Source organism: Euleptes europaea, chromosome 2, assembly GCF_029931775.1.
Source record: "Euleptes europaea isolate rEulEur1 chromosome 2, rEulEur1.hap1, whole genome shotgun sequence".
Classification (NCBI taxonomy): Eukaryota; Metazoa; Chordata; class Lepidosauria; order Squamata; family Sphaerodactylidae; genus Euleptes; species Euleptes europaea.
In genome coordinates, this window is record NC_079313.1 from 5,695,771 (window position 1) to 5,723,706 (window position 27,936).

General features: G+C 50.1%; 1 protein-coding gene across 1 annotated transcript; it reads left to right on the forward strand.

The window, feature by feature from the left end:
• The first annotated feature begins 3,814 nt into the window (after positions 1-3,814).
• Positions 3,815-27,598, forward strand: LOC130494029 (cartilage intermediate layer protein 2-like). Its single transcript, XM_056867661.1, has 9 exons — positions 3,815-3,915; positions 14,891-15,032; positions 15,866-16,151; positions 17,556-17,747; positions 20,974-21,132; positions 21,828-22,142; positions 22,952-23,060; positions 23,256-23,413; positions 25,206-27,598. The coding sequence occupies exons 1-9, from the start codon at positions 3,815-3,817 to the stop codon at positions 27,596-27,598; spliced, it is 3,855 nt and encodes a 1,284-aa protein (XP_056723639.1).
• The last annotated feature ends 338 nt before the right edge of the window (positions 27,599-27,936 follow it).

Here is a 27,936-nt window from a genome sequence, read left to right on the forward strand (position 1 = left end):
AATGTACCTCTAAACCTCAATGATTCCTCTCCAGGGCCAGGCTCTTCTGGTTTGATGGTTGAGCAGGGCGGTGATGGGCTGACCCCCCCATGACATCATCAAGAAACCTCACCCCCCCACCCCACACACGCACCCTCCATTCCCGGAGCAGTTTTGCAATTTTTTTTTTTAAGTTCCCATTAAGCACCAGTCAATAAGGTTTCCCCATGAAGCTCTCGTTTGGGTTTCCCCATGAAGCTCTCATTTGGGATTGCTCCCATCAGACGTTTAAATCTGGGTTCTGCATGACACATGAACACATGAAGCTGCCTTGTACTGAAACAGACCCTTGGTCCATCAAAGTCGGTATAGTCTACTCAGACCGGCAGCGGCTCTCCAGGGTCTCAGGCAGGGGTCTTTCCCATCGCCTACTTGCGTAGTCCCATTAACTGGAGATGCCGGGGATTGAACGTGGGAACTTCTGCAAGCCAAGCAGATGCTCTACCACTGAACCACGGCCCCTCCCAAGAGAGTGAACACATGAAGCTGCCTTATACTGAATCAGACCCTTGGTCCATCAAAGTCAGTATTGTCTACTCAGACCGGCAGCGGCTCTCCAGGGTCTCAGGCAGGGGTCTTTCCCGTCACCTCCTTCCCTGGTCCCTTAACTGGAGATGCTGGAGATTGAACCTGGGACCTTCTGCATGCCAAGCAGATGCTCTAACTTTGAGCCACAGCCCCTCACCAAAAGGTTGCTGTTGTTTGTAAGATCTCACATGAAAACATGAAGCTGCCTTATACTGAATCAGACCCCTGGTCCATCAAAGTCAGTACTGACTACTACCGGCAGCGGCTCTCCAGGGTCTCAGGCTGTTTGAAATTTCACACAAAGGCCTTGAGACCTATAGGCTGCTCATTCTTCATCCTGAGGTCCAGGATCATGACAGAACACTTTAAATTAGGGTTGCCCGCAGCCAGGTGGCGGCAGGAGATCTCCTGCTATTTCACCTGATCTGACTACAGCCAGGTGAGCTAGGGTTGCCAGGTCCCTCTTCACCACTGGGGCGAGGTTTTTGGGGTGGAGCCTGAGGAGGGCAGGGTTTGGGGAGTGGAGGGACTTCAATGCCATAGAGTCCAATTGCCAAAGCAGCCATTTTCTCCAGGGGAATTGATCTCTATCGACTGGAGGTCAGTTGTAATAGCATCCAACCCCTCCCCTCAAAGCCATTATCTAGTGCACCAGTGAGAGAAACCATGAGGCTGCTTCTTTGGTCAGTTTCACAGCGAGTTTAGGTCAATTTCACAGTGAGTTTGGGTCAGTTTCAGTTCATGGCAGGATGGAACAGAGCCAGGCTGATTTGCCGCCTTCCCCTTATAGGCGTCCTCTTATAGGCATGAAAGCCTTACTTTTGTTTGTGAGCGCAAGAGTACCGATGGAACAATGAACGTCACAAATGGCCGTGTGAGTGATTTTATGTTCTTATGACCCCTGCATTGGTCAGGGGGGTGTCTGGACCCTTCTCTGCTTTGGCTGCAAAATGGCCACTTGGTTTAGGTCAAATGAAAGAATCCTGCTGCGGGGTTGGCAGGGACTGGTGACGGATTTTAAAAAAATACACTACAGCCAATTACAAAGCAGTGTTTTTGGGGGGAGAGACTCTCATGTGGTTCAGAAGCTCCACATTTTCGCTAGAGATGTATAATTGATCACAAGGTACTCCTGGAATTTCTTCAAGGGGAAAAGCCCCTATGCATAGTGTTTTGAGAACTCAACTGCAAATAGAGAGAGCAATTGCCGCTTAAAGCGGTGGGCCATTAAAGGCAATTGCTTTAAATGGCCCATTGTTTAAAGCGGTGAGTTTCCCGTCTCCTCCACTGAAAAATACGAGCGGCGTTCACAACAGAGAATCTGACTACAGCCAGTCAACCACTTCACTATTGCTTAACTTTTCTATGGAGGAGAATCGGATGGGGACGACCCCTTCCAGACCCCATAAAATTGGACCCCCTGATCCAATCTTCACCAAACTTGGGGGCTCTTGCAAATTTGGGGGCTCTACCTGCAAAAATGCCCTCCCCAGGAGCCGTGAAAAGCTCCATAGGCAAAATTCCCATATTTACTGGTATGGGAATTTGGCTTATTTCGGGTTTCCCGAAAAAATCGGATATATATATGAATGCCGGCGTGGGCCTTTACGCCAGTGGGACGCCGGTGGAAGGCTCAGCCACTGTCTTGGGAGACCAGCGTCCGGGCCTTCCTGCCGGTGTTCAGGCTTCTCACGATGCAGTAAGTAGCCCGGGCGCTGACCTAAACTTTCATCCTCAGAAGTCAGGAATGGGCTGACATTCAAAGACCAATAAAAACAAAATCAATATAATAATTCAAACTTCCAGTATGTCAAATAAGAAAAGAAACATTTTAAAATTATAAATCCACAGAAATACACATTATCTTTATAAAAATTATAGCTAAAAAGCCTATGTATGGTTTAGCCAAGTTTCCCTAGTCTTATAGGCTATCCATCCAAATTTGACGACCTTGAAAGTGAGCTCTTGATTCTTATCTGCAAGCATAACTGAGAGAAGAGTCCTTCTATTTTTCCCGGGATGGTGGGAAATTATGAGGGTAATCAGAGTTTCCCTAATATGACTACAGATCTTACCATCAAAAAAGATATACTCTAGGGCAGTGGTTCCCAAAGTGGGCGGTACCATCCCCTGGGGGGCGGTGGGATTACCTAGGGGGGCACTAAGAGGCAAAGGGGCTGCAGGGGGGCGCTAGAGGTGGGCCCCCTTCAACTGTGTTGTTCACTGATTCACAATAGATCAAACTGTGGCACCATGCTTGCAAATTGGGTAGAAACTATCAGAATTTTTTCCCCAGATTTTGATGAGCTGGTACCATTGGATCAAGTTCATCAGTTCTGTTGAATAAATTTCAGCTGAAAAGTTTAAATTTGATTTTGAATAGATGTGCAATTAATTGTTACTGTTTTGAAATTGTATTGTTCTCATCTTCTTTAGTGCGTGAGGCAAACCCCTGTTTTGAATAATGCTTTTTATAGGATAGGGTAAGGGGGCGCTGGGGTTGAGTTTGTGGAACCGAGGGGGCGGTGGCCCGAAACGTTTGGGAACCGCTGCTCGAGGGTCTCGATATTCCCATCTCCACATAAGCATGCACATTCTTTAGATCAGTGGTTCCCAACCTTTTTTTGACCAGGGACCACTAGGACTTTTTTGTTCGGTGCAGGGACCCCAAGGTTCAAAATAAAAAATTCAGAGAATTTGAAAATAAACTTTAATCATAACTGTTAGTTAAACATTAAGCTTAGAATAATATTTGAATATATATTTTTATAATAGAGAACTTTTAATTGAAAATATTAATTTATTATGGGTTTATAACCTTGTTTCACGGACCTTAATTTAGTTCTCGCGGACCCATGGGGGTCCACGGACTCCTGGTTGGGAACCAGTGCTTTAGATGGTAAACCTCTATATCTACCCTCAAGAATCGCTGAGGGCAGCATATCATACCTTAATAAGGTGAAAATCCTTCTCTGATCCGGGTTATCAAAATGCTTAAGGCATCAAAACTACCTTATTTAACATGCCTCAACTCAGCACTGTTTGGACTGGCCACCCGAAGAGTTGGTGCATCGACGTTTCCATAGACAGCCTGGCTCGGTTCAGGCTGGGCTCACGGCTTTAAGCTCTTGGCGGCCGCAGGGGCCGTTGGGGCTAGGCAGGGCCGGGCAAAAGCCAGCCACTCTTTTTATAGGCGGGCGGCTGACCTCATCCCCCTCGCGGGCCGATTCAGTGAGCAGTTAATCCGATGAGGGGGAAACGCTTCGACAGCAGCAGCGATTCCAGCAAGCTCTGGACGGGCAAAGCCGGAAGGCTGTTTCGTGCGGTGTGGACGAGTGACATCCCCAGGTGAGTCATGGGAAGTCCCCCCAGAAACTGGCCCTCTGCGCGGGACCCCCAAGGCTCATCGGCCTGGACTCCTTGGCATAGTTAAACTGTGGAACTCCCTGCCCCAGGATGGGGTGATGGTGGCCAACTGGAAGGCTTGAAGAGGGGAGTGGACACGTTCATGGAGGAGAGGGCTATCCATGGCTACCAGTCTAAATGGATGCTGGGCATGATGCATACCTATTCTCTCTAGGATCAGAGGAGCAGCCTCTTATATTGGATGCTGTGGAACGCAGGCAGGACGGTGCTGCTGCAGTCGTCTTGTTTGTGGGCTTCCTAGAGGCACCTGGTTGGCCGCTGTGTGGACAGACTGCTGGACTTGATGGACCTTGGTCTGATCCAGCAGGGCCTTTCTTATGTTCTTATGACTGCCTCCTTGTAAGGAAGTTTACCTGGTGGCTTCAGCAGTGGCTCCAAGGTAGAGTTGCCAAATACAGGTTGGCACATTCCTGGAGATTTGGGGGGGGGGGGGAGCCTGAGGAGGGCAGAGTTGGGGAGGGGCCTCAGCAGGGTGGAATGCCCCAGAGCCCACCCTCCAGAGCCGCCATTTCCTCCAGGGGAACTGATCGCTGTCGTCTGCAGATCAGTTGACATTCCAGAAGTGACATAACATTGCATACACTGCGGGTGGCTTTTTAAAAAGAAATTTCTCCGGCGGATGACGGGACCTGGAAGCGGGGAACGCCCCGGCCAGGGGACCAATACGCCCAAGGGGGAATAAAGGTACTAGAAATATCAAATTCAAAAGCATACACTAGTACCTCTTACCCAAAAAAATACTATTAAATACAATTGTGGATTTCTAAAACCAATCTCCTTAAATTGGACAAACAAAATACAGGTTGTCGATTCACCAGGTGACGTTCCAACATAAACATATGCTTAGAGAAAATTCAAAGAATTCAAATTTTGGATAAGTCAAACAAATATTAATTTTGAATATTCCTTAGTGAAACTGACAACCTGAACGTGTTTATATAACGTTGAACACTACCTGTGGAATTTACAACCTGAATTTGTTGGATAACTGTATTTTGAATATCAATTTGTAACTTGGATTTGTTTGACTTATCCAAAACTGGAATTCGTTGAATTTTCTTTAAGCACATGTTTATGTTGGAACGTCACCTGCTGAATAGACAACCTGTATTTCGTTTGTCCAGGCAGGGGCCTGGGAAACCTATCTCCACCACATTTTTATCCCACCTTGATCCTAGTGCCCCCACACGTCAACGTGGGTCTCCGGAGACCTCTGCACGCTGCGTCCTGACTTTTCGCACGCTGCAGCTGCCGGTGTCTATTTTGAACTGCGTACAGGATACCGTCAGACCATTTAATTTTTCTAACATGTCTTTGTTGGTTAAACACCGTCTGGGCTTTTAAATAGCTGGAAGAGAGCGTCAACTAAAGCAGCAGGGGTGGGTGGGCTGTGCTTCTTACTACGTCTGTGAGTATCTCTTGGGTACAATAACTAGCCGCTTTAAAGCGTCTCATTTTTGTCTACAATGCCAGAACGGCGCTCTGGGGTCTCGAGCAGGGGACCATCTTTTGCAACGCCTGGGACTTCAGGTTCTCGAACTGGAAATGATTGAACCCAGGGTCTTCTGCCTGCCAAGCATGTGTTTCCCCCTGAGCCAAGGCCCTTCTCTTGAACCTGAACATATGAAGATGCTTGATACCTATTGTCTATTCTGACTGGCAGTTAGGGTTGCCAGACTCCAGGTGGTGGCTGGAGATCTCCCTCTTTCACAACTGATCTCTAGGCAATAGAGATCAGTTCCCCTGGAGAAAATGGCCGCTTGGGCAATTGGGCTCTATGGCATTGAAGTCCCTCCCCTCCCCAAACCCCACCCTCCTCTGGCGCCGCCCCAAAAATCTCCAGGTATTTCCCAACCCACAGCTGGCAACCCTAGGCATGGGTGTCAAACACAAGGCCCGGGGGCCAGATCCGGCCCCTTGAGAGCTCCTATCCGGCCCGCCACAAACATACGATCCATAACCTCTGATAAAATAATTATTCACAACAGAACCAGCCGAGGCAGCCAAACCCCCCCACCCACACACACACACTCCCGATCTGGGATGGAGAGGTATGGCCTGGCAAGACCAAGCAACCATTGAGTTTTACACTCCTGTTCTAGAGCATGGGTGTCAAACATACGGCCCGAGGGCTGGATCCGGTCCCTTGAGATTTCTTATCCAGCCCGCGAGCCAGCCAGCCACCCCCCCATGCTCGATTTCGGCTGGCAAGGCATGGCCCAGCCCAACATTTAGGTCATATCCAGCCCTCGTAACAAATGAGTTCGACACCCGTTCTAAGGGTTGAATCAGGTATCTTCTGCATGGAAAGCAAAAAAGAGAAGATGGTGTTAGATCCAAAGCAGAGCCCTGGATTCCCTAAAGACTACTGGGACAGAACCAAATTAATTTGAGTCCAGTAGTACCTTAAAGGCCAACAATATTTCCCAGAATATCAGCTTTCGTGAGTCAAAGCTCCATCTCGGACTCACAAAAGCGAATACCCTGGGAAATGTTGTTGGTCTAAGGTGCTACCAGACTAGAATTTCATTCTGCTACTATAAACTGCCCTGACCTGGATAGCCCAGGCTAGCCTGATCTCGTCAGATCTCAGAAGCTAAGCAGGGTCAGCCCTGGTTAGTGCTTGGATGGGAGACCACCAAGGAAGTCCAGGGTTGCTGTGCAGAGGAAGGCACTGGCAAACCACCTCTGTTAGTCTCTTGCCATGAAACCCCCCCCCAAAAGGGGTCGCCATAGGTCGGCTGCGAATTGACAGCACTTTACACACACACACACTATAAACCAACACAGCTGCCCACCTGAAACTATCTACTGGGCCAGATAATTTCGGGTGGGTAGCTGTGTTCGTCCGCAGTAGAAGAGCAAAATTTGAGCCCAGTAGCACCCTAGGGACTGAATTTTTTTTCTAGGGTCTACACTTTTGAGCATCAGAGCTCCTTTCATCTTTGACTCTCAAAAGCTCATACCCTGAAAATCTTGAACATACACACATGAAGCTACCTCATACTGAATCAGACCCTCGGTCCATCAAAGTCCGTATTGTCTACTCAGACCGGCAGCGGCTCTCCAGGGTCTCAGGCAGAGGTCTTTCACATCACCTACTTGCCTAGTCCCTTTAACTGGGGATGCTGGGGATTGAACCTGGGACCTTCTGCATGCCAAGCAGATGCTCTACCACTGAGCCACGGCCACTCTCCACGGCTCTCCAGGGTCTCAGGCAGGGGTCTTTCACATCACCTACTTGCCTAGTCCCTTTAACTGGAGATGCCAGGAATTGAACTTGGGACCTTCTGCATGCCAAGCAGATGCTCTACCACTGAGCCACAGCCCCTCCCCTCATTGGTCTTTAAGGTGCTATTGGACTCGAATCTTACTGGGATAGAGGATCCAAAAATGGCCCCTCTCCTTTTGAAAATATAAAATCCAACTGCTGATCAATTCCTTCCCCAGCACTAGTAGAAATGCACTTGAGCCAACCCACAGATATTTTCAATAAATAACAGAAACAGATATTTCCAATAAATAAATATCCTTTCTTGCAATGAGACAGTCGGCGTTGTTCACAATGGCCATTTATGCAGGGTCGATTTTGATGCTTGCTCAAAGCTCCTTTTTTAAATCCGACCTTTAAAATGCCTATTCACTTTCCCGTTGCAAGAGGAGAAAGTCAAACAAATTCCACCCGCCTCCCCTACTCGCCTGCTCCTTCGTTCCTTCGTTTGCAAAGCCATTAGCAATCATGGTTTGCATAGCTAACACGGTGGCTGTGATTATTCCTGCTTCCTTGAGTGGATGCTTCGAGGCGGGGACGGAGCAAAGAAAAAAGGTTGCTTTAAAGCGGCTCTTAAGTAATGCGAAGCAGGTATGCACTGGCTTTGCAATGACTTCCGGAATGATGGTTCAGCGTGAAGAACTCAAAAAAATATGCCTGGAACGAGCTGCTAATTACCAAGCATAAATGGCCAGTATTTTCGACTGAGGCGGCATTGAGGATTTTTAGGAAGGCAATTAGGATGGTGGCAGTTTTATTTTCAGTCCCGGTTTTGGACCGAGGAGAAGAAGTTTGTGACAATGGCCGTTAGGAGTTAGGAGAACACAATTTGCAAACCAAGTCTAAACTTTCTGGGTCTCTGTTTTGCATTAGCTCATTGTGCGGTTTTATTCCCTCTTCTCATTCTTCCAAACACAATCTGCTTTTAGCGGCTCAGTCCATAAAGGCTACTGTTGAGGTCTTCCCAAAAACAATAATGCAAAAAATATATATTCTGATGCTCTTCCAGCTTTGGTCAAGTCAAAGAAATTCAATTTCCCGGTAGCTCTTATTTCTCCCATGAAGTGTACGCTGGCCAAAGAAGCGGTCAAACCAATGGAAGAGGGAGCAGGGGGGAATCGTCCTATAAAGACCTGCCGTTCTTTCCAGCTCCAGTTTCAAAGCGGTGTGCTCCGGAGACGTTCTGCGAGTGACTCTGCCGATACTCCTCCTGCCCAGCCCAGCCCCAGCCTGGAGGGATGTTGCCGCTAAACTCTGCACTTCTCTTGCTCTTGGTTGTGTTGCGTGGTGCTTCGGCTCAAGGTAATTCTTGAAGTTTATAAAATTGCACTGTATATAAAATTGCACTGGTGTAGTATATAAAAAATACTCTATAGCGTGGAGTAGTGGTTAAGAGCGGTGGTTTGAAGCGGTGGACTCTGATCTGGAGAACCGGGTTTGATTCCCCACTCCTCCACAATGAGCGGCGGAGGCTAATCTGGTGAACTGGATTTGTTTCCCCACTCCTATACACGAAGCCAGCTGGGTGACCTTGGGCTAGTCACAGCTCTCTCATCCCCACCTAGCTCACAGGTAGTGGGGAAGGGAAGGTGATTGTAAGCCGGATTGATTCTTCCTTAAGTGGTAGAGAAAGTCAGCATATAAAAACAAATTATTATTATTATTATTCTCCCCCTCCCCCTCCCCCTCCTTTTTTCTGTGATTTTATTCCCCTCTTATTCTTCTTATTCCAGCAAATCTACTTTTAGCAGCTCAGTTTATCATGGCTGCTGTAATAATGCCTGCTAATGATAGCTAGGAATGGCAACTCCATTTTTAGAGACAGTCTACCTGTTGGCTTCAGGTAGCCGGCTCAAGGTCAACTCAGCCTTCCATCCTTCCAAGTACTCAGTTTGCTGGGGGTAAAGTGTAGATGACCGGGGAAGGCAATGGCAAACCACCCCATAAACATAGTCTGCCTAGGGGTCAGTAAAATGAGTACCCAGCTTGCTGGGGGTAAAGTGGAGACAACTGGGGAAGGCACTGGCAAACCACCCTGTAAACATAGTCTGCCTAGGAAACGTCGGGATGTGACGTCACCCCACGGGTCAGGAATGACCCGGTGCTTGCACAGGGGGCTACCTTTACCTACCTGTAATGCTGGGGAAATAGTAGCAGGTAGGGTTGCCAGGTCCCTCTTTGCCACCTGCGGGAGGTTTTTGGGGCGGAGCCTGGGGAAGGTGAGGTTTGTGGAGGGTAGGGGCTTCAATGCCATAGAGTCCAGTCGCCATAGAGTGAATTTATCAACAAAATCGACTGAGGTTTTTTTTAAGTGTTTACTATTAAAATAAGGCTATTTTAGTGATAGAATCACAAGCCAATAGGTTGAAGTACTTAATATTGCGCTTATGGTCATTAAGATAAGGCTATTTTAGTGATAGAACCATAAGCCAATGGGTCGAAGTACTTAATATTGATCATATGGCCTCAACGTGTCCCTGCAATTGATCAAATTTCGAAATTTTCTCGGGGGCTTGCAGCAGCCAAACCCCCAGCGGTATGGGCTCACCGAGAATCTATTCACAGCGTACCTTTTGGCAGCTGGATCTTCAAATCCTTCGTTGGTGCACGGCTTAATATTTCTATAGTTCAGCCCTTAGGCTAGAGCCAACCGGAACCATAAAAAGACATCTGAATTTTCAATTCAGGCTTCAACCGTCTCGCTTGTGCATTTTAACACCCCAAATCAGATTTTCACCGGCGTGGTGTCGCGGTTAAGAGCGGTGGCTTGGAGCGGTGGAGTCTGATCTGGAGAACCGGGTTTGATTCCCCACCCTTCCACGTGAGTGGCGGGTGCTAATCTGGTGAAGTGGATTTGTTTCCCCGCTCCTCCACACGAAGCCAGCTGGGTGACCTTGGGCAAGTCACAGCTCTCTCAGCCCCACCGACCTCACAGGGTGTCTGTTGTGGGGAGGGGAAGGGACGGTGATTGTAAGCCGGTTTGAGTCTCCCTTAAGTGGTAGAGAAAGTCGGCATATAAAAACCAACCCTTCTTCTTCTCCTTTATCCTGAAGTGGTGCCTCTGATGACCTTCTGCCTCTCTGTTCAAGAATGAACCGATACATCTGCCATAGAACAACCCTACTGAAGAAGATGACAGTGGTTACCCAGACCTCGTTGCTGGTGGCCAGGGGCTCACCGTATGGGCCATTTTCAAGGACTCCACCCCCACCACCCTGTTCTCTGCCATTTGGGCCTCGAGGTCCTTGCAAGGGCAGAAAGGCCCTTTGGACCTTGTTGGAGGTTGCCCTATTGTTGCTGGTTGCGAAGGGGCCCCCATAACACTTCAAGCTTCAGGGTACCCAAAAATGTAGGTCCGCCACTGGATGGACCCTTTGTTCTGATCCAGCAGGGCTGTTCTTTCGATAGATAAAGTGAACCTCCATGTTCAGGGGTAGTCTGTACTTAGAGTTGCCAAATGCCGGGTGGTGGCGGGTAAAATCCCGCCAATCCACCAGGCTGCCCGCCGACCAGCTAAGGGCCAGCAGGCAATGCGTGCACGCGCGCGCATGGTGTGCGCACATCACTTTCGGGTTTACCCGGAAGCGACGCAGACGCTCTGGCAACCTTCGGCTGAGATTGCTAGAGCGTCCACGTCGCTTCAGGGTAAACCCCAAAGTGACGTAGGCGCATTGCGCGGAGTGCGTACTCATGCTGCACCAGGTGCCTGTGCGCATTGCGCACCTCGGCCGCAGTCCCGCAAAGCTCCCGCTGGAGGAGCTATGGGGTATGGCAAGCCTATCTATACATGAATTTTAAATAAGGAACTCTTGCCCTAATTACCTTCTGCATTCAAAGGCCCTTTGACCTTCGGGGGTGAACCCAGAAGCGACGGCATCATGCCACGCGCATTGCCACCCCCCCTCAGCTGGCCTACTTCTGCCCACCAGTTTGTTGATGGGCAATTGCCCTCTCCACTGGGCAGCTGGGAACCCCAATAATCACCCGACCTGTATTTGAGAAAGATTATCTACTGGCCTTCTTAATCCATGGGTTCTTATTTTGCTATCTCTCCTGGGTGAGCCAGTGTGGTGTGGCAGTTAAGAGCAGTGGTTTGGAGCAATGGACTCTAATCTGGAGAACCGGGTTCGATTCCCCACTCCTCCACCTGAGCGGCGGGCACTAATCTGGTGAACCGGGTTGGTTTCCCCACTCCTCCACATGAAGCCAGCTGGGTGACCTTGGGCTAGTCACAGTTCTCTCTGAACTCTCTCAGCCCCACCTACCTGACAAGGTGTCTGTTGTGGGGAGGGGAGGGGAAGGAGATTGTAAGCCGGTTTGATTCTGCCTTAAGTGGGAGAGAAAGTCGGCATCTAAAAACCACCTCTTCTTCATAATTTCCACTCCTTTCCTCCCAACTGATAGTAGCTTTCTAGTTTGAAAACTTCCACAGTCAGTGGGGAAGATTTGTATACCCCGGTTCGCATTTGTCCTCCCTGTACAAGCGAGCAATTATTCTTTTTACAAAAGGCACTGTAGGCTTCCAGCACGAACTAATCCAACCCAGTGTAAAACCTACCCTCAAGGAAACTTGACTCCCTCAAATACACCGGACTCTTGTGGCACCCAAGAGCAACCAAAATTGTATTCCAGCCTAAACTTGCATGGATTACAAAATAAAATCTATATTTTATTTGATTGTTTGACTGCAGCAGACTAAGGCGGCTCTGCTGCTCTGGAATTACGGACTTCCAGAAGGCTCTACTGGGCTTTTGTAAGCAAAGCAATACTACTATTCTTGGAGGAGGTGAGGGCTAGAGATCCCCTGGAATGAGAACTGATCTCCAGACTAAATACATCGCTTATTTATTTGTTTGAAACATTTATTCCATTTCTCCTAGAGAGAATGGCTGCACGGCATTACGCCCTATGGACTGCATGGCATGAAACCCTACTGATCGGGTTGCCAGGTCCCTTTTCACCACTGGCAGGAGGTTTTTGGGGCGGAGCCTGAGGAGGGCGGGGTTGGGGAGGGGGGACTTCAATGCCATAGAGTCTAATGGCCAAACAGCCATTTTCTCCAGGTGAACTGATCTCTGCCGGCTGGAGTTGTAATAGCAGGAGATCTCCAGCTTGTACCTGGAGGTTGGAAACCCTACCTACCGAGGTCCCCCTCCTCCCTAAACCCCACTGTCCCAGGCTCCACCTTCAAATCTCCAGGAATTTCTGAACCCGGAGTTGGCAACCCTATCTAAGAAAGTGTTGGGGAGGTGGGAAAGGCGGGGAGGGGGAAGGAAGGTTAGTCTCAGCCTGTCTGTTTTTGCTCACACATAGGGTTGCCAGGTCCCTCTTCGCCACCGGCGGGAGGTTTTTGGGGCGGAGCCTGAGGAGGGCGGGGTTTGGGGAGGGGAGGGACTTCAATGCCATAGAGTCCAATCCCCAAAGCGGCCATTTTCTCCAGGGGAACTGATCTCTATTGGCTGGAGATCAGCTGTAATAGCAGGGGGTCTCCAGCTAGTACCTGGAGGTTGGCAACCCTAGTTTTGGCCTGTTTTTCGCTCACACAGGAAGATTTCGTTTCCCCTCTTCTCCTCTCCTGTGACATTTGCTCAGCTCCTGAGCTCGTACTTCCGCTGACCTTCCTGCGAGCCTGCATGACAAAATTGCCGCATGGCATCTGCATGCTGCTTCCAGACAGACAGCATGGCTGCCCAGAGGAGGAAATGTTCCAGGCGGCATTAAGCACGGCTGATTTTGATGTGCATCCATCTGCAACGGGGTCGCTGTGTGGGTGCACACTTCCCATCTTGCCTTTCAATAGGCAATGACGGTTTTTAAAAGGGAGGAAGGGAATCAGTGTCCATTTTTGCCCAGGGAGCAAACGCTTGGCACAAATGTAACCAGGATGATAATACAAATGCAAAACCCAGTATTTTGGTCTCGTCATGAGACGACAAGAGTCACTGGAAAAGACCGTCATGCTAGGAAAAGTTGAGGGCAGCAGGAAAAGAGGGAGACCCAACAAGAGATGGATGGACTCAATAAAGGAAGCCACAGCCTTCAATTTGCAAGACCTGAACAAGGCTGTCAAAGAGAGGACATTTTGGAGGACTTTGATTCATAGGGTCGCCATGAGTCGGAAGCGACTTGACGGCACTTAACACACACACACACAAACCCAGTAAAGAGGAATGGCTTGATTCCCCCCTCCGGAAAACAAAACAAAATCCAGAGTTGTCAACTCCAAGACTTTTCAGTGTTTTTTAACCTCCAGGTGGTGGCAGGAGATCTCCTGCTATTACAACTGATCTCCAGCCGATAGAGATCAGTTCCCCTGGAGAAAATGGCCTCTTTGGCCATTGGACTCTATGGCATTGGAGTCCCTCCCCTCCCCAAACCCCACCCTCCTCAGGCTCCACCCCAAAAACTTCCTGCCGGTGGCGAAGAGGGAGCTGGCAATCCCAACCAGATCTGGTTGATATTGTTAGGCACACCTTGTATGGAAGGCTAACACAGCCCAGAAAAGAACAAGCAGAAAGTATTCCATGGTAGTGGGCTCTTAATTTGATAAATTTTATAGAACATATTGGGCACGGAGCCAAATTGGAATACATTCCTACGTACATACCTGGGATATTGTTGTTATTATTGCAATAATACAGTTGTACGTGTTGTAATATGTATTGGTGTGCATTACAAGTGATGTTGGGAGTCAGCGTGGTTTAGTGGTTAAGAGTGGTGGTTTGGAGCGGTGGACACTCATCTAGTAAACTGGATTTGTTTCCGCACTCCTACACATGAAGCCAGCTGGGTGACCTTGGGCTAGTCACACTCTCTCAGCCCCACCTCCCTCACAGGGTGTCTGTTGTGGGGAGGGGAAGAGAAGGTGGTTGTAAGCCAGTTTGATTCTTCCTTAAGTGGTAGAGAAAGTTGGCATATAAAAACCAAGTCCTCCTCCTCCTCCTCTTCTTCTAATATGTATTGGTGTGAATTACAAGTGATGTTATTAGACCACTGATGAAGGCTAGGGGGATGAAACTCGTTTGGATTGTGGTTATGGTTTGTCAACCTGTATCAGTTGTCATTGTGCTTTCTTTGAATATAATTTTTAATGTTTTTAATATTGATATCAGCTTCTTAAGATAAGCATATTTCTATACATAATTGAGTCATTTCCCACCCAACCTTTGACTTTCAGCGATGTCATTCAGCTCGTTTGTAATTTTCTTATTAGTCTTTTTCTTGCAAGCAGTCACTGGATTTTATTGCATCTTGGTGGATATATTTGTTCTCTGTAGTTGTGTGTGTTTTGTAAAAAGACTTTTCATACATTTGTCGTAGTTTGTGGGCAGTTGGACTAGATGACCCTGGTGGTCCCTTCCAACTCTATGATTCAGTTTGTTCCCGTCCCCCCCGTTTTGTTCTTTTGCATTTTTATAGGTTGTCAGCGAAAGGCAAACATCATATTTGACCCGTGTGTTTCATTTTGGATGCTATTTATCTGAGGTTGTTGATTCAATCCAGATTTTAGACATTCTCTGTAACACACTGAAGCACATATAAGCTTTTGCCTATAAACAATGTGGTATGAGTCTTTTAAGGTATTACATTTTCTTTTTTGTCTTTTTGAACTTTTTGGTTTTCCAGCGGATGCGCAGAGGAAAAACGATTTGGCCAAACCCAAGCAGTTGCCCAAACAGAAGAAATCAGGAACCGCCAGAACCAGCCTCGCTACGGAAATGCCCGGTGGGTCTCTTTCAAGAAGCGTATGACATCCCATGATTTGGGGGTTTGTAATTAAAGTCCCTCTTCCTTGGTAGTTTATGCATGGGAGTTTTACCAGAGGTTCGTTGCTCGCTGGACCCACACTTTCCTGTTGGGAATCTCTGCACCAGCAGTCCCCAAGCTCAAATCAACTCCCCTCCCCTTGAAATGTTGCTTTGTAATTGGCATACTTTGCAGTGCTTCAATTCCCCCACACACACCAAAAAAAAACCCAATTGCCACATAAAAAAGCATTTTAAGAACAAAAAACCAAAAACTGGAGCAATCTGAAAGGAAGGGGGGGGAAGAAATCCAAGCCTCGGTTTTAAAAAGACTTTCTTTTGCTCAGAAAGAGCCCCGAGGAGGCAGGAAGCATTTGAATCCCCGCCTCTTTACACACTGCTTTGTGATTGGCTGTGAGGGAAACCCAGCTTCTGTTTCCCCTCCTTTGCCTTCTGCACTGGTGGGAGGTTTTTGGGGCGGAGCCTCAGGAGGGTGGGATTTGGGGAGGGAGGGGAGGGACGGAGGGACTTCAATGCCATAGAGTCCAATTGCCAAAGCGGCCTTTTTCTCCCAGTGAACTGATCTCTCTCGGCTGGAGATCAGTTGTAATAGCAGGAGATCTCCAGCTAATACCTGGAAGGTGGCAAACCTATTCTTCACGGAGATTTCAGCCGGGTTGAGCTCAGGGGAGAGGGAAGAGTCGGGTTATCAGAGGAATGGGAAGACCCAGGCATTGCGAGGGCTGACGGTGAGGAAATTTCTAATGGACGGAAAACTCATGCAGAACACCAAGGAACAACCGAGTCAGACAGTGGGCGAATGTGAGTCCAGGGACTCATCCATAAATGATCACAGCGAGCTTGCCTCTCTCTCCTAGGTGAATGGACGTCGTGGTTCAACGTGGACCATCCTGGGGGCGAGGGGGATTTCGAGACCCTGGAGGCCATTCGCTTCTACTACCGGGAGCGGGTGTGCTCCCAGCCGAAGGCCATCCAAGCCCGGACCACGGAGTGGGAGCTGCCCGAGGAGGTGGGCGAGGTGGTGCGTTACAACCCCCAGGAAGGCTTCCGCTGCCTCAACCGGGATCAACAAGGAGGCAAGAGCTGCTCCAATTACCACGTCCGTTTCCTGTGTCCGGCAGGTGAGCATGGCAGGACAGAAGGCTGGCTTCTCGGACGTTGCCCTCAGTTTTTCCTTAGCAAGGCTCCTGTGCCATTCTAGGCACAGCTGGAACCCAAAGCTCTTTGAATCCCCTCTCAGCCGTTGAGCTCAGCAGATGACCTTGATCGATCTGCTTTCTTTCAGCCTCGCCTAGCTCACAGGGCTGTTGAGAAGATAAAATGGGGTGACCCTTTATGATGAGGGCAAAAAGTGCACCCGATAAAATTCTCCCTTCTCCGTAGCACTGACAGTGCGATCCTAAAGAGGGTAACTCTCCTTAGGATTGCACTGTAAGGCTGCAATTCGGTACACACTTATGTGGGAATAGTTCACGATTGAGACTATTATTCTTTGGTTACATTATGAGAAGACAAAAGTCACTGGAAAAGACAGTCATGCTAGGAAAAGCTGAGGGCAGCAGGAAAAGAGGAAGACCCAACTGGAAATGGATCGACTCAATCGAGGAAGCCACGGCCCTCAGTTTGCAAGACCTGAGCAAGGCTGTCAAAGATAGGACATTTTCGATGACATTGATTCATAGGGTCACCATGTAGCACCTTAAAGGCCAACAAAATTTCTGGCAGGGTAGGAGCTTTCATGAGCCACAGCTCACTTCTTCAGATACTCACAAAAGCTCACACCCTGCCAGAAATTTGGTTAGTCTTCAAGGCACTACTGGACTCTTGCTCTTTTCTGCTGCTACAGATAGAGTAACACGGAGAACCATCGTGATCTGTCTGTGCCTGCGGGGAAGGGCCGTGGCTCAGTGGTAGAGCATCTGCTTGGCATGCAGAAGGTCCCAGGTTCAATCCCTGGCAGCATCTCCAGTTAAAGGGACCAGGCAAGTAGGAATGTGAAAGACCTTCGCCTGAGACCCTGGCGAGCCATGGAGAATGGCCGTGGCTCAGTGGTAGAGCATCTTCTTGGCATGCAGAAGGTCCCAGGTTCAATCCCCGGCATCTCCAGTTAAAGAGACCAGGCAAGTAGGTGATGTGAAAGACCTCTGCCTGAGACCCTGGAGAGCCATGGAGAGGGGCCGTGGCTCAGTGGTAGAGCATCTGCTTGGCATGCAGAAGGTCCCTGGTTCAATCCCCGGCATCTCCAGTTAAAGGGACTAGGCGAGTAGGTGATGTGAAAGACCTCTGCCTGAGACCCTGGAGAGCCGCTGCCCGTCTGAGTAGACAGTACTGACTTTGATGGACCAAGGCTCTGATCTGGTATAAGGCAGCTTCATGTGTTCATGTGCATGCGTGCCTACTGGCAACATGCTCAAGCTTGACCTTTGCAAATGAAGAGTTTAATGTTAAAGCCATTGCTTTCCTGTCTTCGGCCATTCTCCCTCTCCCCAAATCCTGCCCTTCCTCCATCTCCCATTTTCCAACAGATCCCATGGACTGGTTGGGCTGGTCAGACTGGTCGGCCTGGAGCGCTTGTTCCCGGACCGCCTGCGGCGTCAGCGGTGTCCAGACTCGGAACCGGACTTGCTTGAGCCGCTCTGGCTCGGCACCGGGGCAGCGGCTGCAATGTTTGGGGAAACCCGCAGAACGCCAGACCTGCAGCTCCGGACCGTGCCAAGGTATCCAAAGCGTCTTTCGGATTTGGGGGGGGGGAGGCTAGGGTTGCCACATTTGGGTTGGGAAATACCTAGGGTTGCCAACCTCCAGGTACGAGCTGGAGATCTGCTATTACAACTGATCTCCAGCTGATAGAGATCAGTTCCCCTGGAGAAAATGGCAGCTTGGGCAATTGGACTCTATGGCATTGAAGTCCCTCCCCTCCTCAAACCCCTTTTCCGACCGTCAGAGGTTGCCCCACCCTCCCTGCGCGTTTTGCTCGTGTTTTTGGGATGCTGTTTTAACCAGAATCTGGAAAATGCGGGGAGGGCGAGGCGACCTCTGATGGTCGGGAAAGGCCTGCACAGAAGCAGTCGGCGGGGGTGACCGTGGGGAAATGCCCACGCAGAAAAGGGCATAGTCTAAAAGCCGAGGACGTTTTGGGGAAGCTCATTTAGGGGATATTGAGGATTTGGAGACCAAGTCCTATCAGGAAAGGCTGAAGGAGCTGGGTATGTTTGGCCTGAAGAGGAGAAGACTGAGAGGGGATATGGTAACCATCCGCAAGTACCTGAAGGGCTGTCGTATAGAGGAGGGTGCCGAGTTGTTTTCTATTGCCCCAGAAGGTCAGACCAGAACCAACGGGTTGGAATTAAATCAAAAGAGTTTCCATCTAGACCAGGGGTGTCGAACTCATTTGTTAGGGGGGGGGGGGGCGGATATGACATAAATGTCACTTGGTCGGGCCGGGCCATGCACAAACAAACAAACAAACAAATAAATAAAGGAGGGAGGGGGACAGAGAGAGAGAGAGAAGGAAGGAAAGAAGGAAAGAAGGAAAGAAAGAGGGAGGGGGAGAAAGAAAGAAAGAAAGAAAGAAAGAAAGAAAGAAAGAAAGAAAGAAAGAAAGAAAGAAAGAAAGAAAGAAAGAAAGAAAGAAAGAAAGAAAGAAAGAAAGAAAGAAAGAAAAGGGGAGAGAGGGACAGAAAAGGAGGAAGAAAAGATAAAAGCCTTCCCTCCACACACCCAGACGCGCTAGCGACCCAGCGCGACCGCGGGAGGGCCTCTGCGTGACCGGGCAGACACCTTCCCCACTCCCTCCCCGGCCAGGTACGGGCCCCAGGAAGCCCAGAAAAGGCCGGGGGAGGGGGAAAGGGGGACTAGGTTTCTCAGCTCCGTGGGCCGGATAAAAGCCCTCTGGGGGGCGGATCTGGCCCGCGGGCCGCACGTTTAACACTCCTGGTCTAGACATTAGGAAGAATTTTCTAACAGAGCGGTTCCTCAGTGGAACAGGCTTCCTCGGGAGGTGGTGAGCTCTCCTTCCCTGGAGGTTTTGAAGCAGAGGCTAGATGGCCATCTGTCAGCAATGCTGATCCTATGACCTTAAGCAGATGATGAGAGAGAAGGCATCTTGGCCATCCTCTGGGCATGGAGTAGGGGTCACTGGGGTGTGGGTGTGTGGGGGGGGGGGAGGCAGTTGTGAATTTCCTGTATTGTGCAGGGGGTTGGACTAGATGACCCTGGTGGTCCCTTCCAACTCTACGATTCTATGATTAGTGAGGAAGAGACACTCTATATCTTCTAAAGGGGCAAAGAAAAGAAAGTATTTCTTCCCTCCCGTCGCTTTATTTTTATTCAACTCAAAGCAGCAGCTGGATGCGGGGATATTCTCTGGGGGTTCGTAATTGAAATTCCAGACGTAAGCGACAGATTGGTAATTCCCACACTGAGCGCCGGGAGAGAAAGCCGTGGGCTGTGAGAAATTAAGACTCAAAGTGGTTAAAGGCTCTGGAGAGCGCTAAGAGGCACCTGTGTCGGGGGGCTGCCTGCCGCATCTCTGTGTGAGTTGCTGCTTTCCCTCCCTCTGCCAGGAATGTGGTTCATCCTGCCGTGTCTTCTGCACCAGGCATGATTAGATCATTCCTGAAGCAGATCATAAAAGGGCCGTCTGCCAGTCGTATTTATGACAGATCCCTTCTTTGATTGACATCAAGGTTCCAGAAGTCCCTAATTATAGGCAAATCCTCATTTCTTCTGTGGGGTTAAACAATCTCAGGAGATCTCTAGGGGAAAGGAGGTTTTAAATAGACCCAGAGACAATAGAACCCACCACTTGTTTGGGGGCTTCCTAGAAGCATCTGGTTGGCCGCTGTGGGAACAGACTGCTGCACTTGATGGGCCTGGGTCTGATCCAGCAGGGCCTTTCATATGTTTTTATGTCTGTGTATGGATGGCAGTGCATTGTCAAAGGACGGGTCAGTGATGCACGTTGAATTGGAGGGATCAGGGACTGGTTTAAGGGCTACAGGATGGGACATCTACCAAGGTCCTTAAACTGGCCCACAGCCAACCTGAAATGCTTGGCCAGCAACACTGGGAGATTCTCGCAGGGCTTGGGGGCCGTTTCATAGAGTCATACAGATGGAAGGGACCGCCAGGGTCATCTAGTCCAACCCCTGGGCCTCCACACTGCAAGGAGTTCACAACTACCTTCATGCCAAGAGAAGTGGCTGAAGGGATCAGAAACTGACCTCCTCTTGGAATAAAAAAAGAGTCCCACTCAGTCTCCCTTCCTTAGGCGTGTATGTAGAGAGACAGTGTGGTGTAGTGGTTAAGAGCAGTGGTTTGGAGCTGTGGACTCTAATCTGGAGAACCAGGTTTGATTTCCCACTCCTCCACATGAGCGGCGGAGGCTAATCTGGTGAACTGGGTTGGTTCCCCACTCCTCCACATGAAGCCAGGTGGGTGACCTTGGGCCAGTCACTGTTCTCTTAGAGCTCTCTCAGCCCCACCAACCTCACAGGGTGCCTGTTGTGGGGAGGGGAAGGGAAGGTGATTGTAAGCCAGTTTGATTCTTCCTTAAGTGGTAGAGAAAGTCGGTATATAAAAACCAACTCCTCCTCCTCCTCCTCCTCCTCCTCCTCCTCTTCTTCTTCTTCTTCTTCTTCTTCTTCTTCTTCGTGAGCACAAGAGGGAAGCAGTCTGTTTGAGGAGGCTAAAAGGTATCTTGCCCATAGCTCCCCAAAATCTCGAGTGAGCCCCAAGATGGACAACAGGTCAGTCTAGGGACGGTTAGAAACAAGCATGCCATTTAGACCAAAACATTCTGCACAAAGTCAAAATCTGATTGAAGAAAAAATGTGGTGCTTTTCACACCTGGATGTTGACAAGGGACCCTTGACGGTGAGTTTCTAAGGTTAACTATCAGCTTGCCGGAGGCAGGTTCTGATGCTTAATTCTGCCCCACAGAGACCAAATGGAGCTCCTGGGGGCCGTGGAGTCCTTGTTCCAAGACCTGCGGCACTGGGGGGAAACGGGCGAGGAGGCGGAGCTGCCAGAAGTCCAAACTCTTGCGCTGTGTCGGGCGTCCGTCGGAGGTGCAGAAGTGCTCCCAGATGCCCTGTCCAGGTCTGTGATGTGTTGGAGTGAAAGAGGGCATGAAGGGCACCCTCCATATGCCGTTCTCTGGTTCTGTAATTCCTAGCCCTATTGCATCATTCGCTGGTGGTCTTACGCCGTCCGATTGCGCTGCCTTATATTCTGTGATACATCCAGTAAGGGGCCAGCGTACTGTAGTGGTTAACAACAGAGGACTCTAATCTGGAGAACCGGGTTCGATTCCCCACTCCTCCACATGAGCGGTGGACTCTAATCTGGTGAACTGATGTGATTCCCCATTCCTTCACTTGAGCCGCGGACTCTAAGATTCCACACGAGCGGTGGATTTGCCTGGCACTAGAGCGGGGCTGGGAGCAGTCGGCTTGCAACGGGCGCGAGGTTTCCCCCCCACCAGCTGGGAGGAGTCGGAGGGGAAAGTGGAATGGGCCAGAAGGGAGGGGAGTCAACCCCCACGCTGAAACGCACAGGGAAGCAATAGCAATTGCAGCGATTCTTTTTTTAAATTCGAGACAACACAGGAATTGGAAAGCCAGGGGAAGTATCTCACCGGAAGTGGGTTGGTCTTGCAGACTGGAGACCACCGTGCATTTACAAAATGGAGATTCGCTACATTCACGGGAGAATCGCAAGACAAAACAGCCATGTGTTTTTGACCCTAGAGAGTCTAAATTTGCATCCTCTGCTTCTTGCCTCCCCGTTCCTAGCTTGCCTACTCAGCTGCGATATGGGCATCCCCAACAAGGACTGTAGCGCCTGCAGCTGTCCCAACCACACCCTTTCGGGGATCGTACAGAGAGCCGACGGGACGGGACTCGCCAACGCCCAGATCTCTCTCGTGGACCGGCCAGCGGCCGTGCTGGCGCAGAGTGACCGTCGGGGCCAGTTCACCATCCGTGGCATCTGTGCTGGGAGCAGCGCCAACATTAGCGCCAGCCTGGAGCGCTTTGCCACGGGCAGCGCCTCCGTCATCCCTGATGGCTCTTGGACATCCCTGGTAGAGATTGTACTCCACAGACTTGGTGAGAGGGAATTATCTATCTGTCTGAGTCGCCTGCCTTCCAAGAAGGTCAGGCACAATGAATGTGGCTCTCCTGTCCTCTGTTTTATCCTCACAACAACCCTGTGAGGTAGGTTAGTCTAAGAGTGAGAAAGCACGAATGGCTCCAAGCCACCCGATGTGTTTCATGGAACTCCACAGCATGGCTTCTGACCCTGGTTTGACAGATCCTAGTGTCCCACATTCAGACAATCAAACTAACCAGTTAGTTTAGTTAAACCCTGGTTTTGCATATGTCTGTAACAAATCACAGTTCTGCAGATACTGGCTTGGGTGAGATCTGAACTGGCAGCCCCGTAGATCACTGAGCCCAGGCAATTTGCTACACCAGAGCCAGCGTGGTGTGGTGGTTAAGAGCAGAGGTTTGGAATGGTGGACTCTAATCTGGAGAACCGGGTTTGATTCCCCACTCCTCCACATGACCTGCGGACTCAAATCTGAAGAACCGGGTTGGTTTCCCTACTCCTCCACATGAAGCCTGCTGGGTGACCTTAGGCCAGTCACAGCTCTGTCCGAACTCTCTCAGCCCCACCTACCTCATAAGGTGCCTGTTGTGGGGAGGGAAAGGGAAGGTGGATTGTAAACCGTTTTGAGACTCCTTAAAGGTAGAGAAAACTCTTCTTCTTCTTCTTCTCCTCCTCCTCCTTGCATGCATGTGTATATATTTTAATTATCTCCCTATTCCTGTGTTTATTACAAGATGCCTCTGATTTCGGAGGACTGTAATTTATAAAAAATAAATCAATAATGCTTAATTTCCCCATTTGGCAGAGAAGCCTTACATAGTGGTCCATCCGGAATCAAAAGTGAGGAAAGTCGGGTCAAAGGTGCGGTTTTGCTGCAGTGCCCAAGGTACTCCTGAACCAAGGAAATATTACTGGTGAGTGACGGGACTTGTGTGGCAGCAGTGTTGGCCGTATAGCCAAGCAAAATGTTACCTCTGTCTTCACTTGCAGCTGAACAATATGGAATTCTTAACCAAAATTACCCTTTAACAAAGAACAGCAAATTTGCTGTAATGCAGCCAGGTTCCTGATTGGTCAGTCTCCAACCGCTCCCTTTCCTGATTCTCCAGGTATCACAATGGGACACTCCTGGATCGGAAGACGCACAAGTATGACAGCAGCTTGGTTCTGAAAGACCTGGGGCCACATCAAGCTGGTACATATCACTGCAAAGCCAGCAGTGACCTGGGGTCTATCAAATCGTCCGTTGCCCACTTGACAATCATAGGTGAGCAGTTGTCACGTCCATGTCGGGGCAGGTTCCCGCCAGCTCACAGCTGTTTCCTTTTCATGTGGTTTTTGTTTTACAATCATGCAGCAAAAAAAAAAAATTACTGCAAACAAAAATGTCAATGGGGGAGGGGGGACCCAGGTCACATAGGAAATGCCCTTGCAAGAAACACGGAAGTGCGAGATCAGTCTTTTCACAGTCAAAGCTTCTACCAAGAAACTGCTCAGACTGCAGGGTCAGACCAGTTTTTATAAGAACAAGTAGAACCCTATTGATTTATTGCATCACCTACAGGTGGATTGGCCATTAAGGCCACCTGGAAAAGTCTAGGTGAGCCTATGTCCTATCCCTCTTGACCTGTGACCCTTGACCTGGGTGTGTTGGGGCAGGAGGAGCACAGACCCAACCAAGTCCCATCACAGATGGGAAAGGAGGCATGTGGTGTGGGGAAGGAGATGCCCAGCTGAGCCCCATGTGGCAAAGGAGATGACCGGCCAAGTTGTGCGTGGTCCAGGGCTGTTGGGGCAGGCTCTCTCTCCCTCCCTCTCTCCTTTGGAGGGCTTGGACTGGGGTCCCTTTCCCTCCCAGTCTACCCCTGTTGCCAACCTGACCATGCAGAGTTGCTTCAGTACTGTCCTCTGGCCATCTACAGTGGTGGCGCTGGAGAGCTCCCTCCTCTGGTGCCACAAAGAGTAAACTCTGTCTTGGTCTTAATGCTAGAATTCCCAGTTTGAAACACCCAGAGCTTCATAAGATGTATATTTTCTTCTGAGCTCGGGAGGGGGGAATGAGGGGTTGTTGCTGCTTTTGGTCTAAGATATAGGTCATTTATGCATGGGAGTTTTACCTGGACCCACACCTTCCTGTAGGGAATCTGCACCAGCAGTCTCCAAGCTCAAATCAAGTCCCCGCCCCTTTAAATGCTGCTTTGCAATTGGTTACTTTGTAGAGCTTACTGTGAGAGGAAGTCGCCCCCCCCTCCAAACCCAATTGCTGCATTAAAAAGCATTTTAAGAATTAAAAATGGAGCAATCTAAAGGGGGGGGGGGAATCCAAGCCTTGGTTTTAAAAAGTCTTTCTTCTGCTCAGAAAGAGCTCCAAGGAAGCAGGAAGCATTTGAATCCCTGCCTCTTTACTGCTTTGTGATTGGCTGTCTGCTTGCTGTGAGAAAAACCAAGCTTCTGTGTCCCGCGCTTTGCCTTATGCACAGGGATTTCACCTGTGCTGAGCTCAGGGGAGAGGGAAGAACTGAATAGAGGAATGGGAAGGTCTGAGATTGGTGTGGGCTGGCAGCGAGGTCATCTCTATTGGAGGGAAAACTCATGCATAACTCCAAGGAACAACCGAGACAGACAGGGGGTGAATGTGTGAGTGAAAGTACCCATGCATAAGTGACCATAGTGTGTTCTCTTATTCTAGTACATCAGAGGCCCCCAACCTTCAGGAGTCTGAGAGCACAGGGTGGTGGGAGCAACCACAAAATGGAGGAGGCGGAGCTAACCGCAAAATGTCAGGGAGCGAGGTTACGCATAAATCTAACAGTGTCTCATCTACATTTCAGGCAACAGCTCTGTCTTATCAGGATGCCTTTTAATCTGCACTGGCGATCAGAGCTCCAGTGTCCAGTCAGAAGCCCTGCTAGGCAGAAGCCCCACCTGGCCCCTCCCACTTTCATAAATCACTTGGCTGGTGCCAGGAAAGGTGTCGGCGAGCAGCATGGCCTCCCACGGGCATCATGTTAGGGACCCCTGCGACACACCCTAACATCTCACATTCTCTCTTGGTGCAGAGCCAGGAGTCCCTGCCTGCATGGCTCAGCCGGAGGAGTATCTCATCCGACTTCCAGAAGAGTGTTTCCAAGAAGGTACAGGATCCCACTTCTACAATGTCGGCCGCTGTCCCAACGCCCTTTGCGATGGAAGCTTGGCCGACAGTCTGCAGTGCCAAGATGGCACGGAGCACTGTTGCGGGACGCTGCGCATGGAGGTGCGGGAGATTCACTGCATCGGTTATGTCCTGCCTGTCAAGGTGGTGGCCGAGTGCGGGTGCGCCTCCTGCGCCCAGCCCAAGATCCTGGTCCGCGGGAAAGCTTCGGCAGCTGACGACGGGGAGCCCCTGCGTTTTGGTGAGATCTACCTAGGGGCTGAGAAGATCGGCTTCACTGGCTACAAGGGGACTTTCACCATTGAAGTCCCACCCAACACACAGCGGATGGTGGTCAAGTTTGTGGATCGTATGCAGAAGTTTGTGGATGCCGTCAAGGTCTTCCCGTTCGACCAGCGTGGTGGAGCTGTCTACCAGGATGTCAAACTGATGAGGAGGAAGAAGCCTGTTAATCTGGAAGCGATGGAGACCAACGTCATCCCTCTGGGAGAGGTGGCTGGAGAGGATCCCATCGGGGAGATAGTCATCCCTCCTGCGTCTTTCTTTAGGCCCAATGGGCAAGTGTACAATGGCACCGTGAAAGCCAGCATTACCTTCGTGGACCCCCGGGACATCACCTCTGTGAATGCAGCCTCCAGTGACCTGAATTTCATCAATGCTGAAGGGGACGTCTTCCCGCTCAGGACTTATGGGATGTTTTCAGTCGACTTCTGGGAAGAAGGAACCAACCAAGGGCTAGAAACGGGTCGTGTGGAGGTGAAGATGGATGCCGAGCTGATCAAGATGCCTGAACACATCCAGAAAATGAAGCTGTGGTCCCTCAACCCCGTGACAGGCCTGTGGGAGGAAGAAGGATCCTTCAAGCAGGCTAAGGAGAAGAGGGGGAAGCGCGAGGAGAGGGCCTTTCTCATTGGCAACCTGGAGATCCGCGAACGTCGCCTCTTCAACCTTGATGTTCCAGAAAACCGCCGCTGCTTTGTGAAAGTCCGGGCCTACATCAATGAGAAGTTCATGTCCAATGAGCAGATGGAGGGGATAGTGGTCACCCTAATCAACCTTGAACCCAGGCCTGGATACCCATCCAATCCGCAGGCCTGGGGAAGATTCGACAGCGTGGTGACCGGTCCCAACGGGGCTTGCTTGCCTGCCTTCTGCGATGGCCAACGAGCAGACGCTTACAGAGCCTACGTCACAGCTACCATGGGAGGGGAGGAGCTGGAGGCCGTGGCATCTAGGCCAAAGCTCGATTCTCGTGCTATCGGAGTTTCCCAGCCTTATCTGAATAAGCTTGGCTACCAGCGGACCGACCATGATGACCCTGCCCTCAAGAAGACGGCCTTCAAGATTAACCTGGCCAAGCCCAACCAGAACAATATTGACGAGACCGACGGGCCTATCTATGCCTACCGTAGTCTGAAGCAATGTGAAGAGGCACCCGTCACCGCCAACCATTTCCGGTTCTACAGAGTAGAAGTGGACAAGTATGAATACAACGTGGTCCCGTTCAAGGAGAGCGACTTGACCACCTGGACAGGAGATTACCTCTCCTGGTGGCCCAACCCTCAGGAGTTCCGGGCCTGCTATATCAAGGTGAAGATTAACGGGCCTCAAGAGTACATGGTGCGGTCGCAAAATGTGGGGGGCAGCCATCCAAGGACTCGAGGACAGCTCTATGGTCTACGGGATGCTCGTAGTGTCCGAGACCTGGCCATCTATAATAGCTCAGCGGCTTGCCTAGAATTCAAGTGCAGTGGGATGTTGTTTGACCAAGGTTTGGTGGACAGGACTTTGGTGTCCATCACCCCCCAGGGAAGTTGCTGGCGTACATCTATCAACAGCTACCTGAGAGAATACCTAGGCCGCCACCCCCCGTTGGTGGAAAATAACGACACTACAATCTTCAACATGTTGGCTCCAGTGGATCCGCTGGGCCACAACTACGGCATCTACACTGTGACAGACCAGAATCCCCGCCTCGCCAAAGAGATCGCCATCGGCCGCTGCTTTGATGGGACTTCGGACGGTTTCTCGCGTGAGATGAAGTCCACTACCGGGATCGCCTTGACCTTCACCTGCCAGGAGAAACCGGTGGGGCGCAAGAGCTTCTTCCAGCGGCTGCTCGAATTTCCTGCCCAGACGCTGACTGAGATCCGGCGTGAAATGAGAGGCAATGAACAGCTGCGGGGCTCTTCCCAAGTGGTGGCTTACCCATCTGGGTTGCGGACCATGTTCTCCACACAAACCCGTCGGACCCCCAGCTCCCAAAGGAGAGCAGGAGCTGCTCGGACCCGACAGTGAGCGACATGGAGAAATGTTTGGGTCATGCTCTCACCCCCGATACGTTCCACACCTCCCTAATGTTGTTGGGCAGGGTATCGACATGGCAGGATTTGTGCTTCCTCGCATGCCAGCACCCTGGTCGTTTATGCATGGGAGTATTACCTGAGGTTCGTTGCTCACTGGAACCACACTTTGCTGTTGGGAGTCTATGCACCAGCAGTCTCCAAGCTCAAATCAAGAAGTATTTGAATCCCCTCCCCTTGAAATGGTGCTTTGTAATTGGCTGTAATATTTGCCGCATTAAAAAATTGCTGCATAAAAAAAGATTTTTAAGAGCATTTTAAGAAGAAATAAAC

Coding starts and splice junctions, on each gene's coding strand:
- LOC130494029 (XM_056867661.1), top strand. CDS start 3,815: ATGAGGGGGAAACGCTTCGACAGCAGCAGCGATTCCAGCAAGCTCTGG. Junction 23,061..23,255: donor GAACCAAGGAAATATTACTG/GTGAGTGACGGG, acceptor CTGATTCTCCAG/GTATCACAATGGGACACTCC. Junction 23,414..25,205: donor TGCCCACTTGACAATCATAG/GTGAGCAGTTGT, acceptor CTCTTGGTGCAG/AGCCAGGAGTCCCTGCCTGC.